The sequence below is a fragment of the Cyprinodon variegatus genome, unplaced genomic scaffold (assembly GCF_000732505.1).
Source record: "Cyprinodon variegatus isolate N-32 unplaced genomic scaffold, C_variegatus-1.0 Scaffold96, whole genome shotgun sequence".
NCBI classification, from domain to species: domain Eukaryota; kingdom Metazoa; phylum Chordata; class Actinopteri; order Cyprinodontiformes; family Cyprinodontidae; genus Cyprinodon; species Cyprinodon variegatus.
Genome location: NW_015150549.1, coordinates 1,181,888 through 1,207,972, shown reverse-complemented (window position 1 = coordinate 1,207,972; position 26,085 = coordinate 1,181,888). Strand labels below are relative to the sequence as shown.

General features: G+C 37.4%; 1 protein-coding gene across 1 annotated transcript in view; it reads right to left on the bottom strand.

Moving 5' to 3' along the window:
* The window catches only part of cacng2 (calcium channel, voltage-dependent, gamma subunit 2), an 80,941-nt gene that overhangs the window by 6,600 nt on the left and 48,256 nt on the right, over positions 1-26,085 (bottom strand). The window contains exon 2 of the mRNA XM_015374010.1: positions 15,001-15,084. Coding sequence (XP_015229496.1) covers positions 15,001-15,084 — 84 coding nt within the window. The remainder of the gene's footprint in view (positions 1-15,000; positions 15,085-26,085) is intronic.

Genomic DNA, 26,085 nt, shown 5'->3' with positions numbered 1-26,085 from the left:
TTCCCGACCTCAAACGTTGTGGGCGGGACTAAGTTCGGAATGGCACCCAGGCTATAAAAATATAGCTGCGGCTCTACTGTAAGAAATTACCTGTATGAATAAAAGCTTGAATTATAATTTAAAGAATACGTGTAATAATGCTGAAAGTGTGAAAATAAAAGAAAAATGGAAAAATTACAGAACCAATAAATGAAAGAAGGGTATGTTAATGAAGATTATAAGTGCAGAGTACGGAAGAGAAGACAAGAGGAAGAGCACAAAGACCGCAGGCCTTTACTTCTCTGTGAAGATGCTTTGCCTGCAGCAGTCTTTGTCTCACTGTCTTTCCTGCTCTCTTTGCACTTGTGCTTTAATATGAAAGCAGGCAGTTTAAAAGGAAGAATTTTTAAATGTGTGGGCCTCCAGGCACACCCTGCCACCAAGCACATCATGGCACAGACACAGAAAGACGGAGAGGATTGAGCTGCTGTGAAAGAGTGCGCCACATGGCAGAAGCATCAAGAGACACGATCAGTATGTTTTTAGTTTCCTTTTTAAGCCTTCTTGAGGTCGCTGTGGAGGCTGACACTCTGTCTTTCTGGTTGATGTTGTGTTTTACATAACACAAGCCTTTCCTAACCTTCTCTGCCTCTCACACAGCTATACATACAAACACAAACTTTTAATACGTGTCTATCAAATCTGTTCAACAGAACTTTGACTTGCTCTGTAGGTTTGACCCTAAAGGGATTTATATGTTTAAGTGACTATGTTTGTAGCCTCATGCAGCATTCACTCTGTATTAAGACAGTCAAAACAGAAGTCATTTGGTGGCCTCCATGTAACAATTGGATAGATTTAAGCTTAGGCATGCATATGGTTGGTTTGGTTGAGATAGATTAAACCTGTTATAGTTTGGGTCAGTGCAGGTATAAACTCATCTATTTTCTCTAAATGCCAGACTAATAAGAGATAGGTGCTTTTTAAGTCCATAGAAATTAATGTTTATAAATATTCATTTAAATAAATTAGAAAAGCCTGTGTCACCTAACATCGAAGTTCACTGGAGGTGTACCTTTGCAATCATTTTAAGGAGGTATCTTTTACGCTCTGCCTCCTTGTATGAAACAATGGAGGCACTAAAAAAAAAACATGCATACCGTGATATCAAACGTGATATCAGGAGAAAAAATTGTGGATCTCCACAAGTTTAATTCATCATCGGGCAAACTATAAAGGGGTCATAGAGTGATTATATAGGATATTTGGTGCTGGTCCTTAAGGTCTCTGAATAGGGTGTGTAACATTGGTTGGGCTGAAAATGGCATATTTGCTGTTCTACGAGCCCTAATGCAAGCCTCAGAATGACACAACAGTTTTTTTTTTTTTCTTTTATGGTATGCTCATGAATATTTAGATGAGCTGTGTGCTGATTGGTTTGTTTACAACGAGCAAACCTTCTGAGCAAATACGCATCATAGCAGCAAGCTGGAGAAGTTTCTCAGTCATCCAGGTCATAGTCGTTCTAAAAAAATAAAAAGTCCAGTGGATTGTTTTTAATTTTTTTTTGGAATCATAGCAACAAGCACTCACTCACTGAAACATCAAATTGTTGATATGGTAGGGTGACCAGACGTCCTCTTTTCCCCGAACATGTCCTACTTTTCATACCTAAAAAAATGTCCGGGGGGAATTTCAAAGTCTTCTGGGAGGCCACAGGGAGCCAGCGGGGGACGGAGTGACTGAACCCGATCCTTTGACGGTAGCCTCAACAACGGCGGCCCTGTACCATCACCCCCCAACCTGAAATTGGACCACCATCCTTCAGTGGATAACAATAATACTGACTGAGTGGCAGCAGCAGGCGAGACTGAGAAGAGCCTTGTCCTGCGTATTAGCCATCAGTACTGGCATCCTGCTATGGGGTCATCTTTCCCCTCAGCCCACCCTAAGCAGACCCATCTGCTAAACCCCTAAAGTTCACAAGCCAAATCACTACCACTGCTCTGATCTAGAATGGTGACTAGTCTGCATAGAAACAGGGGTGGTTTGGTGTGTCCACTGGTGTGGACGGTATTACTTTGAATGTCCCTATGTGCTCAAGGGTTTGGTCACTCTGTGGGGGTACCCTTGTGGTGTCTACAGAATGAATGATGGTGCTGGCAGGACAAAAGAGGACTAGTTGAGAAGCTGGGGGGATTCATGAGAGTTTTGGGGTTTTCACCTTCTAATACTTTATATTTTCAACATCACACAACACAATGAGAACTATGCAGTATCCTCCTTTGCTATACTTAGCAATATCCTCCTCAACAGATTTAATACACTTGAGATCGTTAGGATTTTGTGGTTGTGCTCTGTAAGATTGTGCTGTCAGCGAGCAGTGGAGTTCCATACACCTCAGCTGTACAGCCCAAAATTTAATGGACATTCAACAGACAAATCTACCTTCATCACAATTTCACATTTTTAAAGACACCATATGTAGATTAGATTAAATTAGATTAGATGAGCTTTATTGATCTCACAGCGGAGAAATTCACTTGTTGTCACATATTGGCATAGAAGTCAAAGAAGGTGCAAACAAGGAGGAAAAAGGTGCATTAAGGATAAACAATAAACAATATATATATATACAGTATATCCAGGTATATACAGTATATCAAGGTAAATAAGGATTAAGGTGCAATTGTACATGTATCGCACACAATGAAAAACAAAATAAAAATAAGGAATAAAGAAATAAGAGATAAAAAATAAAAATATGTACAATCCGGATGGCTTATATACAGGTGGATTTACTTTTACTCTAGAGGGGCTACACAAGTCTGAAACAGGACAAGTAATAACTACAACAAACAATTACTTCTGAAGGGAGCATAATCAGGGCTGTTATGGATCTGGCACAAGGAAAAGGGCAGCAAAGAGTGAAAAAAGACATTATTGTAATTCAGACAGAAATGACTGCACTCTCAGAATGGAGAATAGCAGATGTACAAGAGAGCGATAAACACCTTGGAACACCACAGGCAAGTGGCAACCACTAAGAGGCTATGAAGATCACAGCAACAGCAATGAGTATGGCAAGGTCTGAAAAGTCCAATCAATGACAATAAAAAGGTCCTGACAATCAACAGCTATTCCTTGGCAGTGATTAGAAACCCTGCTGGGAAATTCATTTGGTCAAAGGAGAAAATTCAGTCCACTGATGTTAAAACATGAAAGCCACTCAATAATGGATTCCACCCAAATGCAGTATCCATAGACTACACACTAAGCGCAAAGAAGGGGGCAGAGGCCTAGTGAGCATCAGAGCCCCCATTAAGGATTAAACATCCAAGCGGCAAGAATACATCAAGAAGATGGCCCCAAGGAATGAAGTGCTTAGTGAATGTCTCAGACAATGGAAGATGACAGAGAAGCAACTGGAGTAACCATCATGGGAGAGAAAAAAACCCTACATGGGATGTATAGCTGAAGTGGCTGATATCACCAAATCCTACCAATGGCTAGAGACAGGCTAAAGGACCACACATAAGCACTGATCATGGCGGCACAGGAGTAGGCCTTGAGCACCAGAGCAAGATTTCCAAATCTACCATACCAGTCAAAACCACTGGTGCAGGCTCTGTTAATAGCGTCCTGAAACAATCTAGAATGACTTAGCAGGATGTAAGATAATAGCAGAAAAGAAATAGCAGCAACACCACAATCAAGTGGCTTGAATAGAGTAGAAGTGACTCCTACAAATAATTGGAAATACTACCCGTACACGCACGTTGAGGAAGGGTTAGGGTTAAAGAGTATTTTCTGTACAAAACTAAAGGGATAAACACAAACCTGCCGTCTTACGCATGCGTATTGACTATGGGCATGCTAACATGACAGAACACCAGTGTCTCTGTTATTATTATACTCTTGAGGAGTATCATGGCCTCGTCCTTAAAAAGGAAGGAAGGTAAGAAAAAAAACATAGCTATTAACAACAACTGCTTGCAAAGTGATTACTGACTGCTGTAGTAAAGTCTTTGTTGATGTGTAGTGGGGGCCAGGGTTATGATGAAAAAGGTGAATACAATTTGAGTGTTAAACCTTAGGCACTTTTAACACTATTGGGTACGTATTCGATTTGGCATTACACATCGAAGTGGTTCAAATCTGATATTTTTTTGGGGGGGTAAAAATACTGCAAATGGGTTGTTGCAGTGAAAAAGTCAGATATGAGTTGTAAAAGGTACAAAAAGAACCAGATGTGGGTCGCATTTGCTTGCTGTGTGAACCAACCCTAAGATTCTAAGCAAAGAGAAATTCCAATGAACATTTGCCTCTAAACATTTATTCAGATTCCTTGTCCACTCTTTCTTTATGGGACTGCGAAGTGTAAGTACTTGCCATTATGAAACTGGTTAGTAATATCTATTTTCACTTTTAAAAATTACAAGATTAATGATTCAGTAATGATTTAAAGTAGGTTTATTATTTAAAAAAAATCTAGTTTTAATTCATTCAAAGCCTGGTTCTGTTGAAGGTAGGATTTTTTTTTCTCTCCGCTGTTGCTGCATGCATACTTGCTGCTGTAGAGTCAACAGCAAAATGCAAGGGATTATCTGCTGTAGGCACATATCTGTCCGAGGGAGCGGGTCCTGCAGGGTTGGTGGCCTGCAGCAATTAGCTGAGTTTCCTGAAATAGAAAACTTTTAACCAATTGAAACTAAAAAATAAATAAAAATACAGCTTAATAATGATAATATTTTTTTTATTCCTTAATCTAAGGGAGGCCATAAACAGTTAGAAGGCAATGTTTTCATTGTTTAATTTCAGAGATATTTATGAAGGCAGTTAAGTTTGTAAAATACAAACACTTGAAAAAAGGCTGAAGAATACACCAATAGAGGTCATATAAAGAGCACACACTGAAAAAAATCCCTGCTTCTTCTGAATGCTTTTATCCTCTTGTTTTTCCACCTTTTTCTTAGATGCTTTTACTGCAGTTGTGTAGGTTTGTTTGCTTGTGAATGTGTGTCTCTCGCTGACTTATGGTTTCATTAGTTGCAGCAAAGGGGAACCTTGTAATTGTTGCTGAATTATGGAGGCGGGGGTGGACCCTGCCATGGGAGCTCCCTAGGTTCACACAAACCCACAGTTTGATGAGCAGAAACCATCCTATTACTTTATCTCACACAGACACACACACAGGCACACATTCTAGCTCAACAAGCTACAAAGTGAACACATTCATCGATCAGCTTACCACCTACTCACTCACTCTCTAAAGTGGGGTGTTTCCTATACACACTGCATGTTGCTCATGCAGGAACAATCTGCTCGCTCTCCCACACACGCTTTCTTTCTCACACACACGCACAATTCGCCCACGAAGGGGAACCCAGCAGCAAAGAACATGTGGGATTGGGAACTCGGTATAAGAGCATTAAGGGAATAACTGTCTGTGCAAGTGTGTGTGCATCTGCATGTAAATGAGCATGCAAGGCTCAGAAACATACCGACTGCTGGAATCACGTAGCTTGTCTTGAGGAATGGAAGAAGAAATCAAAACCCCAACAAGTGTTTACAACAAAAATCAGATGAGTATTGCCGGGTGCCTGGTCAAATATGTGCAGATGTATGTGTTTTGTAATGAATATAGTAGAAAAACGATGGAGTTCACACAGCCTGCCAGTCTTATCATGCCATATTACTCATATAAATCGTGATATGCCCCCAATGTCAGGACTTGCAAGCCAAAAATAGCGGCAAAGGCAGCAGTGAGTCAGATTACGTCATCGGATGGGGGGGTGACGTGTTCCCTAGTACTCCTATCCGAAACATTAGCATTTTCAATAGGCTTTTGGCTTTCTAATTTTAGCATCAGAAAAAGTGCTTCCAGTTCAGGGAATTTGGAGCAAATCGGGATTCTTCAGGTTTCTTGTTTCTGTCTTTGTCAGGATTACGTTTTGGACCTGAGAACTGCATCGATGTTTCAGATTTCTTTTGTTTTTCAAAGCTTTGTTTGTTCCAAAGGATTTGTATTACAAAAAGTTTTACCTGTAGCTCTCCCTTGTGTTTCAACAACAAAATCATTTTTTTATGTAATGTCCATGCTTCTCATTTATGCAGTTCATCTTTCTTTCTTCTGCTTCTTTTTTAAAATCAAGTTATGTCTCTTTTTTATAAAAGCTGTGCTCAGCTGTCTGATTATTAAAAATCTAGTACTTCATGATGCATACCATGTTGCATATGTTCATTTAGCTGTTTCTTTTATACAAAGAAGCTTGTAAGTGTTGATCCCCTGAGGGGAAACGTTTAAATTTTATGCCAAAGGACCCTTTTACATCCACACCGTGTTTATGGTAAAACAGCAACGTTTTTTTTTAACCAATTAGGTGAATGTGGCTCTAGTGTAAAGTGGTCTGAGCAGTCAGAATCACTGGAAAATCAGCATATAAATTTGGCCTCAAGGTTCTCACCTGCGTATTTCAGTGTAGGAGGGCATTCCACTTAAAAAAGGTGCTGTTAAGCTGATAACCGAACAGATACACTAATATTTCATAAGCCTAACAGCCTTTTGGTTTACATCTGGGCTTCTTCCCCAGCACTTTTAAGCACAGATAGTTAGGCTGAAACTTTTAAAAGTACAATGGTAATCAGGGAAATCATGCATTTCCCTGATTTTTTTATGAGTGCAACATTTCTAAACACATTTACTTTCTTGTTTGAACACATACAAGAAGACAGGTGTACATGCTACAGCCCCAACAGCAGAGAGCTATCTAGCTAGTTTGAGAAAGTTGGGCCTGTAAACCTATACACACACATACATGAGAACATAATAAAACCTGAACTAAAATAATTTAATTTATACTTATATATCAGCTAAATGGCAGTGCAAGATGCTCCAGTAAAACAATGCTCCGACATTGTCTTTCACGATCTTTCTGACACTGTGACATGCAGCAACCTCTGCAGAAAAAAAAAATCTGCAGTTCTCATGCCATGTAGATCACACAAGTACATCACAGCAAAAAATTTAACAAATGTGTCTCAAATATTGCAGAAATTAGCCCGAAAGACATTATTTTATCTAATGCAACTATATCAAATCTTTTATTTTACAAAGATCAGCATGATAGAATTTGGGGGAGTGGCGGCCTAGTGGTTAGGGCATAGATCTTGGAATCCTGAGATTCTGAGTTTGAGCATCACTCCCACAGACTGCCACTCTGGGTCTCTGAGCAAGACCCTTAAACCCCACACAATGGCAGCCCACTGCTCGTCGAGGGGATGAGTTAAATTCAGAGGTAAATTTCTCCAATGTGAGATCAATAAAGTTCAACTATTATTATTATTATTATTAAAAGAGTCAAACAACAAAGCACACTGAGTACTATCCGGCTCCAATCCATGTTGCTCTCTATTGTCTAGTGTCTTGATTTCTGTCGCACTGATCCCATCCTCACCAAGTGTGATGATGGCACCAGACACGAGGCTGTAGGGGAAAGAGGCCATGTTTGCTAATGGGGGGTTAGATCCAGCTTTTTTTGCCAATGGGAAGGAAGCCTAATGCCAATTATTAGCTGGTCAACCAGCGTTAATTCGCTAATTTCAGTGGCAAATAGGCTCTAGTGTATAGGAGTTTTCTCACTGGAAAAAAATACTTTTATATAAGTCTACCTCTCACTGAACTGTTTTATAACTGCTCATATAAGGTAAGTTGAGCCTTTCCTTGTTTTATAGCTACACACTAGCAACTGATCACTCTAAAGTCACAACAGTAATGTTACCAGAGATTAGTAGATATGGCACTAACAAGTCCAATAACAACATAGCCAGGTCTACATTAGTTTTCATCCATGTTTTTTTTTTTGAGGATTATAAATTCCTTGCTCCAATTATTTTTTTCATCCCACAAAAAAAATTCCATGATCACCTGACGGTGGTGCAGCGAGGGGTGTGGTTACTGAAGCTAATGACTGCCGTAAAGCTGTTTGTCATATTGCCAGAATTAGAACAGACCCACAGGGCAGAAGGTCGAAGGCACAGAAAGTTGCAAGGAAAACTTTTTCAAACAAGAGCAAGGGAAATGAGAACACTTTATACCGTCTAAGAAACACTTCACTCGGATTTACTAAGGTAAAAATGTTACTTAGTATTGCTTTAACAGCAAATGGGGAGATGTATTTAAAAGAAGAGTTTATAGTGTGATCTAATAAACAGGTTAACAGATCCCTTCAAATGGAGCAATAAAACTGATCACCACAGCTTAACATTTCAGTTAGATGCTTTTAAAGCCCCTTCTACACCTCTGGTCATCAGAACTGATGATTTGAAGCTTGACTTGCTTCGCTGGCTACCTCCCACTTCACACATACTCATCAGCTTGGCTCTGAGGCTACCGTTCGTGCCGTCTCAAAGGAACAGCGGTGGGTTGTATTCAACCCCCTATTCAGCTTCAGTTATTTCACATGTTGCTCTGCTACTGAAACATGACTGATGCAGGGCTTGATAGAGTCGAGTGAAGGAAAACACTGGAAGTAATGACAAGGATGTGTCCATAAATGATTCTTGAAAATCTTTCCCCACCACTAATATCCGATGGATATGTTACTATAAACCCACTGGCTCACCTTTTTTCTTGAATTGCCGCCTAACATTGCAAAGGATGTAGCTTTACAAAGCTTGATTTAAAAGCAAAATACCCAAAGAGGCTGAAACAGCATAAGGTCAAACATGCTGAAGCGAATGATGAGAGGCTGACTGTTTGTCTATGGCTGTGGTTCATAATACAACTGCAGCAGGATGAGGGCTGACTGCTCTCTGTTACATAACCACACATGCAAATTCTCCCAGAGAGAGGAGGATTGGAGCAGGGGGATGGGTCTGAGTGGGGTAGACCGAAGAGACCCCAGGGGGAAAGCAAGAGACCAGGAATAAAAGCAAATGAGATGAAGAATTCAAAGTGAATGACAGCTTCCAGCCTCCATATTGATCCATTTCAGTATCAGTGACACATTTTCTACCTGGTTGCATCATTTGTGATATATGATCTTTCATTTTTGTGAATAAATGTCACACCCCTTCAGCAACTAGGATTTTTTTTAACCAAGTTTTTAGACTTGCCGCATTGTCTTCAAAGCAGGGAAAGCAGATTTAGTTGAATAAACATTACTGAAGACATTGTATAGCATTGAAAGCAAAAATATTGTACAAGTAAAATCTATAAAGTATATCATTTTTATTAAGTCCTCTTTTCTTGCAGGCTTTAGAATGAAATCAAACCAACCAACCAACACCTTTTAGTAGTCCCTGTAAGTAAAAACAACACACTTGTGTTCAATCGAATCTATTACTGTTTTTTTATTTTTCTCAGAGCATTCTAGTGAGCAAAGCAACATTATGAACTTCAGAAAACTGATCAGACAGGGCAGATATAAAGTTTTGCAGAGGTGAAAAAGGAGGGCCATGTAATGGAACATTAATCTTAGATTGGGACAGCTAATATCACACCATTGTTTCACTGTTCCCAAAAGGAAAGACTTTGATATATAACTGAAATCTACAAAGACATAATCATACACCTTAATTACATGGAAAGCATTAAGCACCAATGAAGCCAAAAGGCAGTTGCTCAAGTTATCCAGAATGTAGATAAGAAATACAGTAGATTGATTCAATCTATAGAAGCCCAACTATAGAAGATAAGAAGATAGCCACTGTTTAAAGACAGCATTAAGAGGTGTTATTTACATATTGCAACAAGAAATGTAAGACACAGCTATTATTTAGGAGCAGATGGTCCTCTGAGATGAAACAAAAACATAATCCACATGGAAAAATACTACTGTATATCAGGGATAAACAGCAATGCACGTCTCCCCAAAGAGAACCAAGTCCCCTAATCAGAAATAACAATAAACTAGAACACGTACATAGATTCAAGCACTTAACAGCACAGAGACTGTACAGGAATTAATATATATACTTTAGAAGAAATAAAATAAAAGATAAAAGGAACAGTATTCACATGTATAGGTATATACAACCACTTTTTATATACCGGTAAAGTAAAACAACAAACGTTAAGGCGTTAAGCCGTCTCCTCAGGCTGTGAGGTGTTAATCAGAATGATGTCCTCCAAGACATATAAAACAGCTGAAGTCTCTTATTTAACAGGTTATTGCATAGGGGTATTAAATAGGTATTTATATAAATAGGTATTTATATATAGTTATTGTCATGACGGTGCATGATGGGGATTCTTAACAAGAATAATTGGTCCAGGATAATTGCAAGAAGGAAATTTATTAGATAATGACAATGATAGATAATGATAATGTTTACTTTTCTTAAAATTGTTGTACGATTCATAAGGGCCACACAATGTATTCAATGCATCATTTGATTTTCAGTTTGGCTCCAAATGATCACACCTAGAAAATAACATTAATTGTTTTGTTGTGGCATGTGCTGTTTTGCAAGTATGCTATTATTTTCCCCCTTACCCCTGCATGCTCTTTCCCTTTCAGGGGCTTGCACATCATTTTGCAGCTGTGCCTCCAAAACTGATGCAAAGTGGTGGACAGGGAGAGGACAGTGGTAAAACCATTACACTGGTGGTTATGAATTGTCTCATTATCTGTAAAAACCAGCCAGTAGTCGAAGTACCATCTACCAAAACAGCCCAGGCACAACATGGAAAGGAAAAAAAAAAACATGTTGATGAGACATAAACAGAGACAGTGGCTGCTGCATTCATTCTGTCTTTCATTATGACAGAAATAGCTGAAGTCATTTTATCTGTGGTAGCATTATAAAATCTATGACATATAGGGATCAAAAAGATATTATGTACAATCAGCATTAACAGAGTGGCTGTATATAGCTGAAATTTAAACTTGAATTGAGCTTTGAGCAACTAATACAGAAAGTAAAGAGAATGAAGGAACAAGTATTCTTTCGTTTTTGCAACATGTTGAATGACTGGAATTGATTTTGATGCTTTAGAGTGGACCGCACACAAAACAATGCTTAAATCTATTAGATAATGTGCAGCAGGCAAGAAGATTTGATGGATTGTCAGGGAGGCCATCTATCCTCAAAAATGTGTGTTCATCACCAAAAATTAACCCTTGAGACAACAGTAGAAACACAAAAATCTGGTCAGCAATTAAAAGACAGGTTTGATTGCTGCAATGGCAAAACATATGTTTTCACTAGTTATTGAGAAAGGTATGAATACTTTCTGACCAGATATTTAAAGAAAATTTCAATGCCAAATAAATACAGGTCAATTTTTTAAGAAGTGATACACCTTTTACATTGTTTTATAATCATGTGAGAATAACGCTTATCTTTGTCTCACTGGTCTAAAGAGACATGCTAAAGACTTTTGCATACTTTAATAAGGTTGTTAGAAAATTAATAATTAAAAAAAAAGGTTAAAAAAACAATCCACTGGACTTTGTTTCCAAGTTTGAAGACATTTCACTTCCCAATGCCCCATACCCGTCTAAAAAAATTACAGGCTAACAAAAGAGGCCAAATGACCCCCATTCCAAAGGGGTGGACCCGGTCGTCCGTTTCAATTAGCATATTTTTTAAAAAAAAGCAAGGTTTTGATGGTTTAATGTATAAAACCTCGAACTTAACGCTATTCCTGACATTTCAAATTGAAAAAGCTTCCTGTATGGGAAGCTAAACATCATCAAACTTGGAAACAAAGTCCAGTGAATTGTTTTTTAACCTTTTTTTCTGGAATGACTACGACCTGGATGACTGAGAATCTTCACCAACAAAATAAATGATAATCATGGCTGTTGATTTTAAAGGAAAACATATAGTTTTTCCTCTTTATTTATTTTTTATGTGCTTGAATAAGGATACCTATGCCTTGTTTGAAAGCTATTTGACAATCGGCAGCAAGCCCCAAATCATAGTCCCCATTTTTAAGGGTATATGCAACGTTTTAGAGCAATATGGTTTTTACTAAATCGGAAAGATGGTACAGTTTTATAGTTATATGATTACTTCCGATTTGATTAAATCATCAGGAGAAAAAGCATTTTTTAAAGATAATTACTAATGTTGTAGACATGACAGGATTTCAGTAGGACACTGCTGCACCCTAAATGCACCAGGAAGCATTATAACAGATTCTTCCCCCCCGGCAGCTGCAAGTCTTTATAACCATCACTGTTCCCAACAACCTCAATAAGTTGTTACATTCATGCTGATTTTGCACAGTTTCTATCTTAGTCAGTTAAATAACATGCTGCTTTCATTTTGCACATCTCTGATGTTGCTGCTATTTTCAAATATCCATTTATGTAAAAATGTCCATAGCTGTATATTGATTATTTATTCTCTAGATGCAAAGTATTTATATTGTTAAAACACTTTTCAGTACAGTATTTCATTTGTTTATTTTTAATTCTTCCCTATTATGTTATTCATATACACTTTTCTAAGGTCCACATTTGTGTGACCATTTTTTCTAAATTCTTTTTCCTGCTGTAAACACCAGAATTTCCCTATTGTGGGACAATAAAGGCATTCTATTCTGTTTATTACTAAATCTGATCAAAGAGGTCTCACAGCGGTAATTAACAAAAGAAATAAAAATAAAAGACCCTGCCAGTCTTTTACGGTTTTACAGTCTGTTTAGTTCAAATTACCCATATCTACTGTAGTCTCTTTACTTTGACACAGATGTATCATTTCAAGCCTCATAGTTTGAGAATAATTGGTAATGAAATTATAAAAATGATAAGGTGAAAGCAGTTGTTCCTCCATTGTTTACAAGACGCATAACTCAAATCAGAATCAAAAAATGCTTCAGTTTTATTTTGGTGATAGAGTGCTAAAACCTACAGCTAATAAAAAAAAATAAACAACTGGATTAAAACATTTGGGGAAAAAACAGATTGCAAAAAGAGCACCATATACAACTCTCCGCTAACATTTTAACAAACTTTTTATTTGATTAAAATACTTGCTGAGAATCTATAACCTCTTAGTAACATTTTAGCCTCCTGAAAACATTCTTTTTTAACTGACTCAGCATTTCTATAGTTGCTCGGAATGAAATACAGTTAGAATTTACAACCAATTAGATAACCATTTTAACCTTATTAAGTATTTTGCCTAAAGTAAACCCCACCCCACCACCACCATCCAGAAACACCATAAGGAAGGAATAATCAACTTATAAAAAAATAAATGTAGATTATTATTCTAAGTTAGCCATGTTGACCTGATCTTTGTCTAATGAAAAAAGAATCTTAAAAAGCTTGATAAACTTTCTTAGAAAACTGTTTATGACTACAAGGACTCCAACTAAATGTATGCCCTGCTCCACCATCTCATCCAGTCCAACCTCACAGTCTCCACCCTCCAGCTTTCAGACTGACTTGAAGGCCTCACTAGAGATGGACAGACAGATGGGTGGAAAAGAGAGAGGAGGTTGAGAGAGACATAAGGAAGGAAGGAGGAGAGGGATACATATGACCCACTTTGCAGAGCCTAGAGTATTTTTAGAAGTAAGTGTCCTAATTGGTGAGCCACTGGGAGAGCAACAGCACTGGACTGGTGCCCTACTCCTTGTCCTTCACCTCTGCAACCTTTTTATTTTAGCGTTCTTTGCTTTCTTCCATTACCCCCTTCCTCCTGTATTCGATCTGAAAACCTCATCACTCTTTGTCGTGCCATTTCCGCCTCCTACACTTCACTGATCAGTGACCTTCATCTTTCCTCTTCCATTCAACCCTCCTCCTTCCTTGCCCTCATTTTACCTCGCCCTCTCTCTAGTTTTACCTCTTCATCAGTTATTGTAAGAAAGGAAGTCTCTCACCACTTTGTTCCGTTAGAGTCTCAAACAGCTATGTATTTAGATGGAAAATGTGTTAAAAAAACAACAACACATCATACAAATCGATAAATAATTAATACGTTGGACAGTGGAAAGGAATAGATATGCAGTGTTTTGAAAATGTTTTTTAAATACAAAGTGTGCCACATCTAGCACCGCCTTGAAGTTAACTTTTGCTAAAATTGTCGGTGCAAGTTCTTTTGTGGTATCAGTAAATTTTTTTCACATCTAGAAACTGAAAGTTGCATTCATTACAAAATAGGTTAATCAGATTAAAAATAGAAAAAAACACACCATACCACTGCAAAGCAATTAAAATGTGGCAGTTCACCTAAACTTACAGAGACCCACAGAATTAATCTGAGAAGCAAATCTGGCCTCAAACTTCACTTTTTTTTTATGAATCATACAAAACGATGGGTGTAGAAAAACCATATCACTGCCCTAAGCTAATCATCCTCACTGTTAGTCATGGTGATGGCAGCATTATGCTGTGGAGATTTTTTATTCCTCAGGGTCAAGGGTGATTGTCAAGATTGATGGAAAAGCAAAGTTAAATATAGTCTAACTATATTCTGAATAAATATGAGAATAAGGTCTGCCTTGAGCATTCAGACTCTGACCCTTATGCAATGAAATAGTTTTGCATTAAATCATGTTTATATGAGCAATCTAGTAAATGTTAAGATCTTCATCTAATTACGAATTTATGGCAAGATTTTAAATTGAATCATAACAGATGCTCTCCATCGAGATTATGAGTTGAATAGAGCTCTGTGAGATGGTCAGACCTTGTGACATAGTAGTCCCACCTAACCTGTTCCTTTGTGTTTATGATATTTGTTGACTAATACTCTCTAATGAACCTCTCCCTGCTTGACACAACAGTTGTACTTACTCTGAGATAAGTTAGAGGTGATTTATTTATGCATATCTGAGAAAAAATGGCAGAAAATAATTGTATGTCCCTTTCAGCATTTTATTTGCCTGAAGAAAAATGTTAATATGCTGCATAAAATAAAACAAGACTTTTTGAGAAACTATAGGGAAAAAAACAAACCTTAATCATCTTAGACCAAGAAACATGTGGGTAGTGAAAATATCTAAAGAATAAAAATACCAACAAAACAATAATATAAAGAAAAGAGAGAACTCACGAAGAAAGTATTCTGAAGCATCTGCCTCGTAGTCAGCGTCCTCAGGGAAGTGGTCTATCTGTTTACACATGCCCTTAAAAGAACCTGCATGTAGAAAAAGGGAGAATAAAAAAAAGTTAGAAATAGACAGTGCATTAAACATCTTAAAAAGTTTTTTAAAAAAATCTGAAAATATGTAAGACATTTAGTGAGTGTAAATGTGTGACTGTGTTTTCTGTCATGGAGAAAGGCATTTTTTTAAAGAAGAGAATAAAGCTAGAGAAGATTGCAGAGATCTTAAAAAAAGGAATGAAAAGGACAAAGGCTTTCTATGCTCTGAAAAAATATCCATAGGTTCTGCTTAATGAAGGTGTGTCCTTGGTTGAGGGGTGGTTGAGTTCAGGGCAGGAGGAGAGAATTAGCCAAGCGAATGGAAGGACAGAGAGCAGCTCGTTAAGGCAGAGCATATGGGGGGGCTTGGTTCAGCTCCAGTGCTAATTGTATGCCCTCCCTCCCAAACCACTGCAATTAAATGGGCCCTTGTTAATTGCCAATTAGGAAGAAAGACCAGCACTTGGCTTTCGGATGGGCAGCAGTTAACATAAACACAAACACAAACACCCACACTTAAATTTGCCTCACGCAGGCAGCCATATGCACACATGCAAGGATTTACACTGCAGCATCGGGCCTGCTGCTGAAAAAATTTTGATGGAAACTTTAAAATACATGGAGATTTTAACGTGACCGTGCGAAAAAGTGTAATATGTTAGTAAGACTAAATTAAATCTATTATGTCTCGTCGTTTCCTCCACATCACACCAAAAAAAAAAAAATTCTCATTTTGTGGAACTTGGCTTTATTGAACAGGTTTAAAGAAATAAATCTGCAGTCAGAATTTTTTTTTCTTCATTTTTTCCACATTAAAAAATACATTTATTTCTATTTTCACTCTGCATTCTTTTCCCCCAACGACAGTAACAAATGGTAAGCAAGCAATTTAGGTATGTTTTAGGACAGAGGTCTTCAACAGGGGGTCCGAGGTACTGCATGAGGGTCACAAAAGTTTTGGTTGATTTTTTTTATTTATATTCCCCCCTGCAATTTTTTCCACTAATTGAAATGTCTTTAAATACACATTAACATGAATTCAACACACTGTAGTAAACAGATAAATGGAGGCAGAAGATTATTCAGCGACACACAGGAGCTCTTTCAAGATGGGCAACATTTCATTCACAACACCTGTCCCATCAACCAGGAATACTTTATTAATCCCAGGGAGAGATTACTTTCATTACATGACTCCATCTGTAATAGAGTGACTATAGGATCAGTTTGATATAACACAATTTCATACAATATTTATAATTAGGGGGTCCCCGCTCCACCTCGCCATTAGTTTGGGGGTCCTTGGCCTGGAAAATGTTGAAGACCCCTGCTTTAGGAAATAGAAGTAGTCAATGAAATGATCTTATATGGAAAATATGAAAGTATCAATCTAATGTCTGGTTGACATAATGTGAGAAGCTGGACTGATAATGTGTAGCACTCTGATTTTAACCAGGCCAGTCATCCTGGGAAGGATAGTAGATACATCTTTCAAAGGCGGGACCCAGGAGTCAGTGGAAGCTACTAAGAACCAATCAGATTTATACAGATGTGATGCAAAAAAACATATTATTATGCTCCGTAATGTGCCAGAGGGAGGCAGGACTATCATGGAGAGTCTTGCACCAGACAGCCTTATGCCCGGGGTAAGACAGTCTGGCTGGCCACACTAATTCTATACATTATTAGTCTGGTAAGCTCACATCAAATCTGTTTAGGGAAAGGAGGGTCATTACGTAGAAACTCACAAGCCTATTGGGCGAAGGAACACCAAGTGCCTGCCAAAGTTTGGTTTAGCCAATGATAGAAACAAATGAAATAGAAGCAGAGGCAATGAGAAACCAAAATTTCTGCTTTTACACTCTTGCTGTTCCTCTTTCAAAGATAATATAGTAGATTCTGACAAAACAGATGTGATAGATCCAGCAATATGTTCATCTCAGACGTCAGGGGGATATGTTTTCTAGTGTTCTACTGAGATATCACCTCTCACTAACAGGCACAGTACAACTCTAGAGTACTGTTACAAAATCTAAAGTTTTAGCTATTAAACTATAGTTAAGTTTGACATGACATGTACATAATAAGCACCTTAATAAGTACCAAATGACCACCCTACACAAGAAATCTTGAAATACTTTCATGAAAGTATTGCACTGTACAAATCTTAAGGGCATGTATTGGAAAGAAAAAAACTTTTAAAATTTCGAAAAGAAACTTTACAACTGTTCAAGTAGGTTTGCTCAGATTGAAATACATCAAAAGCTTTGCTATGTAGCAGAAGTAATGATAAATTTACAATGCTACTATTTCTTACTAAAACAGATTAATCATGGCTTTGTTTGATACTTTATAAAAGTTAGCTGAGTTTTGGAAAACATGTTAATATGTGACATGTTCTGTTAATAAAATATATTGTTGTTCCATAAAGTTTTAGCATATTAACAATGAATGCGGCAGTGATCTCAATGTGAATGGCATCCTCTTTAAATTAGTACACACAATGACTATAATTTAGTCAGCATTTAACATGTCTTTGTCTGTCAGCATCATAAAACTTTCCCTATAGCAGTTGCTAGGTGATATACAAAGTAGAAGATAAAACTAAGACACTGTTCTTGCTCTCATCACTCCCACAACTTTAATTACAATACAATTTGTGTCTGTGTTTGTGTTTAATTTATTGCTATGAGCACTGGTGCTTTCAGGTGATTATCTCACGATTTGACAAATGGATCACTGTGTAGGAACTCCATCACGCTCCAGCATTTCTTCTCCCACTGACACAACTCTCTCTCTGTCTCTTTTTTCCTCCGTCTATCCCTTTCACTAGATCACTCACTTGCTCCAACACATGCCCACCCACGCTGCACCACAAGCACATGTAATCTGGAATTGCTTCTTCCCTATTTTCTCTTCTTTCTCTCTCCCTGTCCCCCCTCTCTGAGTCTTTCACCTGCCCTCCTGTCAGTTTTTCACATGCAGAAATGTTGGTGCGTGTACCCTGAAGACCAGATTCCCATTGGAACAAAGCTGCCAGCTACGAGCCTTTCCTTCATTCTTTGCGCTTCTTTCTCTTTACGCCTTCTGCTGTTAAAATTAAAAGCTCACTTTACTGCACCAACAGGAAAGAGGAATGTATTGTACATTTTATGTTGGGTTCTGGGGATAGTAAAACATGCACTTAATGGCAGTTAGATTAAATTTACCTCAAATTTTGAATATAAAATAGACAACTTTAGTGAAGACAAAAATAAAATGTTATCAAAGGAACACACCAGATGAGATCGGACTGCTTAAGTTGTTTCTTTGGACAGCCCAAGCCACGGTGGATGAGGGTGCATGTTTTAAATACAATATGACAAAATCCCATTGACTTCCAATCATTTTCTACCCTTCTACAGAACTAACCACTTACTCTAAACCTAACCATTGCCCAACCCCAACCTTAACCTAAATCCCACTCAATGCCAACAAAGTGAGGACCAATAAAAAGTTCTGACTTTACAAGTAAAATACAGAAAAAAAAATTTCTTACTTTGCAGCAAGCACAATTATGCGTGTGCCGCCATGTTTTTGTCACCTTGTGGAGGCAATCTCCCAGAAATATACTACATTTTGGGGACTTATGGGTATAGGTACTTGTGGGGACCAATGGCTGGTCCCCATAAGGATAAGTTCTCTTCTTGGGCACGGCGTTAGGTTTAGGACTAAGGCAAACCTGCCCTAGAGGGCAGCTCTCCTGCAGGTTTTGAGGTCTGCCTCCTTCAGCACAGATGATTCTGATAATTGCAGTTCAGCAAAAGCCTGTTAATCAGCTATCTGGAAAAAAGATGTGCTGAAACAGAGAAACCTCTAATACCTTCAAGGACGAGGCCCTTGAGCGCCCACTTTGGGCAGACCTGGACTGGACTAATGGAGTTTAGGTTAGATTTAGGATTAAGTATGGGCCTTTCCCAATCAGTGGCTACTCCCTCACCCTACCCAATTCTCCCTCCGTTTACCGTGCCTGCGGAGGGGCCGGCCATATTAAGTCCAATCTGAAACCAATTGTACGAGTGTGAGTGGCTAATAAGGCCCTCCATAGCGAGTGAGGATGTTTCCCACTCAGGCAGCAGGTGCAGCACCAAATTGTGGTCGACATTAATAAGGGGACGTAGCTCCCGCATATGTGTAACATACTTTCATTGAATAAAGAAACAGCTTATCCACAAATATTACTTAACATAGGCTATAGAAACCATTCTGTTAAAGGTGCAAATGTTTTGACAACTTATGTCACTGTTTGTTCTGTTTGTTACAAATAATATGATAGCTGAAAACTCTCAAATGCGGGCCTAATTAAATATTTTCTTTGATCTATTAAAGGAGATTTAATATTATAATTTATCATTACAGGGTCCAAACGTTAAACTCAACAGCACACAGTGATTCACCTCTTGATGCAGAAGCATTAACACATAAAACCTGTGCGCAGAGCCATAGCAACACATTAAAAATCTACTGAGGCACACTGAAATATTTTCATAAAAGAACAGTAATATATACAAAATGTGACGTATGTAAAAACAGAAAAGAAACTCACTGTATTAATTTAATGGATAGAAACATTAGTTCAAAAACAAACATCCTCAAAGTCTGTAGAACTTCTACATAATAATTTAAATAAACAGACACTGCTGTGAGGGGAATATATTTTTAATTGGGATTATAAATGTAGGATGAATATGGGGCCTTTTTAATATGTTTTTTCTTAAACTTCTGCATTCATAATTTCCACGATCTTCGTTTGCTTAAAGACGTTTTTTGTTTCTTCAGGAGTAAATAACTGCATGTACACTGATGCTCTCTTAAGTTCTTGTGTCTACAACAGTTAAAGGATGCACCTCTCAGCTTTTGCGCATCTATGTGATAACTCAAACAGCCCATCAACTCATCCCTCTGTCTCTTCCCTCTCCTCTGTCCTAAACCGGTGTATTGATGCCTTGTCCAAATAGGTCTGGGTCAGGGTGCTCCTAATATTTTTACAAATAATATATACTTTTTTAAACTTCTAAATCAAATTGATTCTTCTGAAGAACATATCTAGAATTTTTTCTTTCAATTCTTAAAAAAAATAAAACTTGGTAGGGATTTAAAACAACCAACACATATCTCAGCTCTAAACATGCAGCCTTACATTAAAGGGGTCATAGAATTATATAGGGTATTTGGTGTTGGTCCTTAAGGTCTCTGAATAGGGTGTGTAACATTGGTTGGGCTAAAAATGGCATATTTGCTGTTCTATGCACCCTAATGCAAGCCTAGTTAATATAAAAAAGACAGGTTTTCTTCCTTTGATTTTATGCTCATGAATATTTAGATGAGCTGTGCGCTGATTGGTTGTTGTACAATGAGCAAAGCTGCTGAGCAAAGACGCATCATAGCAACAAGCACTCACTCACTGAAACATCAAATTGTTGATTTAGTAGGGTGACCAGATGTCCTCCTTTTCCGGGACGTCCTACTTTTCATACCTAAAAAAATGTCTTGGGGGGAATTTCAAAATCGTCCGGGATTTTGGTCGACTTCAGTGCAACCAAACTCCCAGCCCCCCCACCACTGTTCTTGTAAGTGAACTTAAAAAGCTGTTAAATACATGATATGTGCCAAACTGCTCTCAATCAAGGAGAAGGTAGCCGTGAGAGAGGAAACAAAGCTCCTTTCCAAGCCACACACATCTTATCACTATTTTCTCTGATTACTTTTGGCAGTACGGATATAGGGAATAATATTAAATGTTAAATTTTAATTACAAATCACTCTGGTGGTGTATGATTCCTTTTTAGTTTTGTTTTATTGTCAGCAATACTGAAAAGGGACATTTAGACTATCTTTATTATCTCTGAGCATGCCAAACGCATAACAGCAGCAGGCAGCTAGCTTCAAGTTAGAAATTTCATTATACATTTCATTCATTCATTCATTCATTCATTCATTCATTCATTCATTCATTCATTCATTCATTCATTCATTTTCACTGACATTGTCATACTGTCTCACTCTTTTCAACAGACATAAAAAATGTGTCCCACTACTGAACAGTATTTTGTGTAAGAGATTAGAGACAATAATAAATAAATATATGATATACGCAATAATTATTGAACTAACAAAAATACATGCTGTGATAATGATTCTGTCAATATCATTAAATCAGGCAAACCTTGAATTAAAGGGTTATAAACTTTATATAATTACTGCTGTAATGGACTGTCGGTTAAAGACTTAACAGGGAAAAGGGAACCCAAATCAAATCTACATAGAACCCTAAAAAGTTGTTGGCCGGATCTTTACGGGAAGACCTTGCCTCTAAAAGTTAAATCGAAGAAAATAAATTCTTCATTTTATTTATGCTTTATACACCATTGCTGTACTTTTACTTTTAAAATAACTGCCATGTCATGACATAACCAGTGTGTTTTTGTTAATATTACCATTTCCATTTTCAGCAGCTATAAGATCAACAGTTTTTCTTCTTCTCCATGAAAAGCTCCAGTTCTCCCCTCCTTCTCCCTCCTCTCCACACTGTTGTCATAATGAAGTGTCGCTCTTCCAAATTGCCCCTTTTAAATTATACATTCAGCTTAAACATGGAAGAGATACTATTATTCTGATATCAACCTGCACCTCTGGGGTTAAAGCGGCTCTAGATCCCACTTATGCTCACAGCAAGAGGTGCTGATTTATGAAAATATGAGGGAACCCTGATGACCCTCTCTCTTCTGTCACAAGCCAATCAGAATCCTGCTTATCGGCTGACCTCATAGCCACTAAGGATAAGTTAATGTAGCTTGATAAAGCAGTCGCAGGGAAGCTTTTATGTAGTATTATGGCCTGCATGTGTGTTTGTGTGCATACGAATGAGAAATGTGCATTACAAATGTTCTCCTCTCAACTAGCTGTTATGTAAATACTTGGCAAATTTTCTTTATTTCATACGGTAATTATAGCTCACTCTATCTCTGTACTGAGCAGCTGATTATAGAGACCTTAAAGTCAAAATGCTTCATTAGTTGTTTGAGACATGAGATTACAAAGGTGATTCACAGAAAAGATTTATTTTCCCCCTTCTATTCATTTAAATTAATTACATGCCTTTTTTACTCATTCATAAATATGAACTTTAATTGTTTTAAAATAAACTCAAATTGAAATATGCATATTCTAAGGGTGGTAAGAGCTGCCTTCAAAACCATTTTATTTTATTTTGCATTCATGGCTGACTAAGAGTTTAGAAATGGACAAGGCGTAAGAATGACTGAATAAACTGATTATTCGCCTTCATTCGACTACGACACAGCCAATCAGCTTTGAACCACGCCTCCACAAAAGCCAATCAACATCCAAAGTTCATTTTAAAAGGCCTCCGATACACAACTCAGCGGCTTCCTAATGTGCAGGCGGTGGATGTGATGTGTGACGTCATTCAGATGACCTCATTTCAACCCACCTCCAGCCCCTCCTCCAACATCGTACAGTAGCTAAAGCTTCATCAGAGTTTCATTCCTCCGAGACTCTTACTACATTCCACGTCTCATTTCAACGGGTCCGACAGAAGACCGCCATGGTGAGCCGGGTTGTGCCAGATGTTTCTTCCCAATAGGGAGTTTTTCCTCTCCACAGTCGCTTCATGCTTGCTCATCATGGACAGTTTCTCTCAACCTTTGTTATCCAACTAGACTTCCATCTTCCAGGTCCCTGAGTGAAGCTCTAGTATCAGCTCACGCAGTCTGTGTGAGTTTTTCCAGATTGAACTGCCTATGTTAAAAAAATGGTTAAGAAAAAGTAGTAAAAACATCTTAAACTCTTTGGCTAAATTATTTTAGCTGGGGATATAGGTATAAAAAAAAATACAGAAATAAACAAGAGTAAACCATATATAGAGATTTTTTTAAAATCTTCTGTTTAAAATGTACAGTAAATGTTTGTACAGTAAATCAAAAGGAAATAAATGCTGTTTTTTTTTGTTTTTTTTTTCAAAATAAAGGGGGATATTTTTCTTTTGTAATTTTCTATTAATAGTGAATAGATTGTGAAGAGAAGCTCCTGCTCAGGGTGAATAGTGTCCTTGGCTAACTTTATGACCCTTGAACAGCTCCATTCCCTCCATACCTTCACATTAAAAGGTACAGGCCTTCCTTGCCAGTGCTGTGAGGGGTGGGACCATGACACATACAGTATATGGAGTCCAAGGTACTTATGTTTCCATCCATCATGATAGTTGCTCTCCTGCATAGTGCTTTAGTTCACTGTCAGCACCTTTTGTCTTTCTGATGTTACCGGACGTAACAGAACTCTTAATGAAATATTTATACAATTCAACTAAAATAGCATTTTTTAAACAAACTTTATCTAAAAAAAAAAAATCCTTTCAGGTTCTTCAAATCCTATTAAATGAACAATTAGAAGGTAATAATTTTTTTAATTGGCAACTTTTTCCAAAGAAACTGGTGAGTATTGACATAAAACATTGAGATAAAGGCTAATTCTCACCAATGATTTTTTTTTTATTGAAACACATTCTGAGAATAAAATATGTAAAGTGTCCCAAATACAATGCAAAATGTTACATAATCATGTTTATTTTACCTTTAAAGCAGTTTTTACTTTCATATCTGACAAGTGACACAGTTTTGTTTTTTTAATCTTTTTATTGCAGACCAAAAACTAAAAGCAAGTGTTCTTTTTTCACTTTGAGCTTAAGCCTTAACTAAGCTTCATCATTATAAGGAAAACTTTTAACATTTCATATCATAAGATTCAGGACCTTATCAACTACACTGAACATGTTACTATATAGCTATAGCATCTTATATTCATTATTCACCAGGAGAAAAGCTTTCATAAAGAAATAAAAGTGGCATAAGCCAAAACATGTTATTATAAATCAAATAACACATTTTAAAAGTAAAATTTGGAGACAGAAAAATAGAGACAACTACAAAATGCTTGCACTTTATTAAACTTTGTCGGTTGCATTTCATTTTAATCTTTGAACCCCGGCAGCGTTCCATTTCTACACAATTTCAGAACTCGTTCAACAATAGAAAGACCTATTAAAGATAATTATAATAAACGTGGAATTAGATTCTTACCCCATTTGCTCTAACCAATTTAGAATAAGCAATTACTTTTCCTATCAGCAAGCTTACACATGTGTGCACGCACAGCACATACAGTTGTTTGATGAATAGTACAAACGTGGTAAAGAAAGACAGAGAGACTTTGGGGAACTGCTGGGTTTGCTCCAGGAAAAGAAAGGTTTCATTTCTTTGAGAAGGGGGGCCTGTGGCTGGCATGTTGATAATAGGTTCATTTTAAATTCGACTGCAACTGGCAAGGCACAAGGTTGCGTTTAAGTACTGTTCCTAGACCAAGTTTCAAGATTTTAAAATCAAGTTCAGCGAAAGTATTTCAGACCCAAGGAGGAGCTATAGGGAAGTTGTCTGATTTATGTCCACTGATCCCAACAAGACATGTAAGAGTATTTAGCTCAATGAAAGAAAATGTTAGTATTCTGACCACTGTTTCTCTGTGTAATGCAGGGTATAAATGTAAACAGGACAAAGTGTTAGAAAGATAAAAGTGTGAAATTGTGTTTGAGTAAGAAATATAAGGACTTAAACAGATGTTTTTTGCCAAAAATGTCAAGAAAATAAAATTCAAATTTAAGGAAAAATGATGGTGGACCAGTGATATGTGTAAGAACTATTTCTGTTTACCAGCACAGCTGCTAAACTGGTCAAGTATAACTATGGGTAATGATTTTCCTTCATTCACTTGGCTCATACTGACTTCTTTTTTATGGTCGCTTAAGGATGGGATGAAAACTTAATAAGAGGAATAGAGCTTTCATTTTTTAACCCTTTAAAGCCCGATCCAAGAATAAAACAAAACAGAAAATTACTTTTTTTTGGTTTGAAGTCCTTATTTGGCCTTTTAACTAAATATGTAAAAAGAAAAAAACAGAAATACATTTTTGATATTAATAATTTATTACTATGCGATAAGTCAAGATTATTTTTTGTGTAGTCTTCTGCCCTCTGTTATCAGGTATATCTGATTGTGTACGATAGGATTTTGAGCAAAGTTTTTACCATTAAATTATGCGTAAGGTGTCAGACGCAAAACATTTCAGAAACCGTATGTATCAAATATGACACATTTGGCATTACAGGGTTAACAGCAAGGACTCAAATTATTACTATTTACGAAAGGAGAAAAAAAATGTATCCAATCTTTCAATTATATTTGAGAACAAGCCATAGCAACCATCTTAGCAACCGGATGCTTCTGCTGCGGCCACAAAACCAGTGACGTCACACTGGCTGACAAGAGATAAAGAGATTGTGTTTTCGTTTTGAGCCAAACGTTTTTGTTTTTTTTTGTTATCTGCAATGACACAGAAATATGTAGCAATGCATTGCTTTCAAGTTAGTTGGCTGTTTGAGTGACATAAGAAGGCCTAAAGATTTTCCTCGTCTGATGATGTCTCAGGCTTAAACATATGGAGCAGCCGTTGCTGGACCTGTTCGTTGACTGGATTCTGTTTGTCAAGTTTTATGCGTACTTTTGGCGCTATCGCTATCAATTTCAATGTATATCCGCCATGTTGGTTAGTCAATTTCCCATAGTGACCTCACACTTCCAGCTTTGGTATGGACAAAAAACAGTTTTAACCCTGTGTTTTATTCTGGAGGGAGTAATCTCTATGTAATACAAAAAGAAAGTATAACAAAACATTTGATAATGAGTAAATAAAGCTGGGTCCTCCTCTCTAAGCAGAAGAGACGGGAAACTTAAGTTTCCCTCCTAAATATCCTAAAGATACACACCCTTAGACTTTATCTGATGCTAAAGTCTAAGATTGCAGTTTCCTGCATCCCCCTGCAAGACCACAGAATGTCCATATAAGGTAACAGAAGTACACAGATAATATTTCCTAAATCTTTC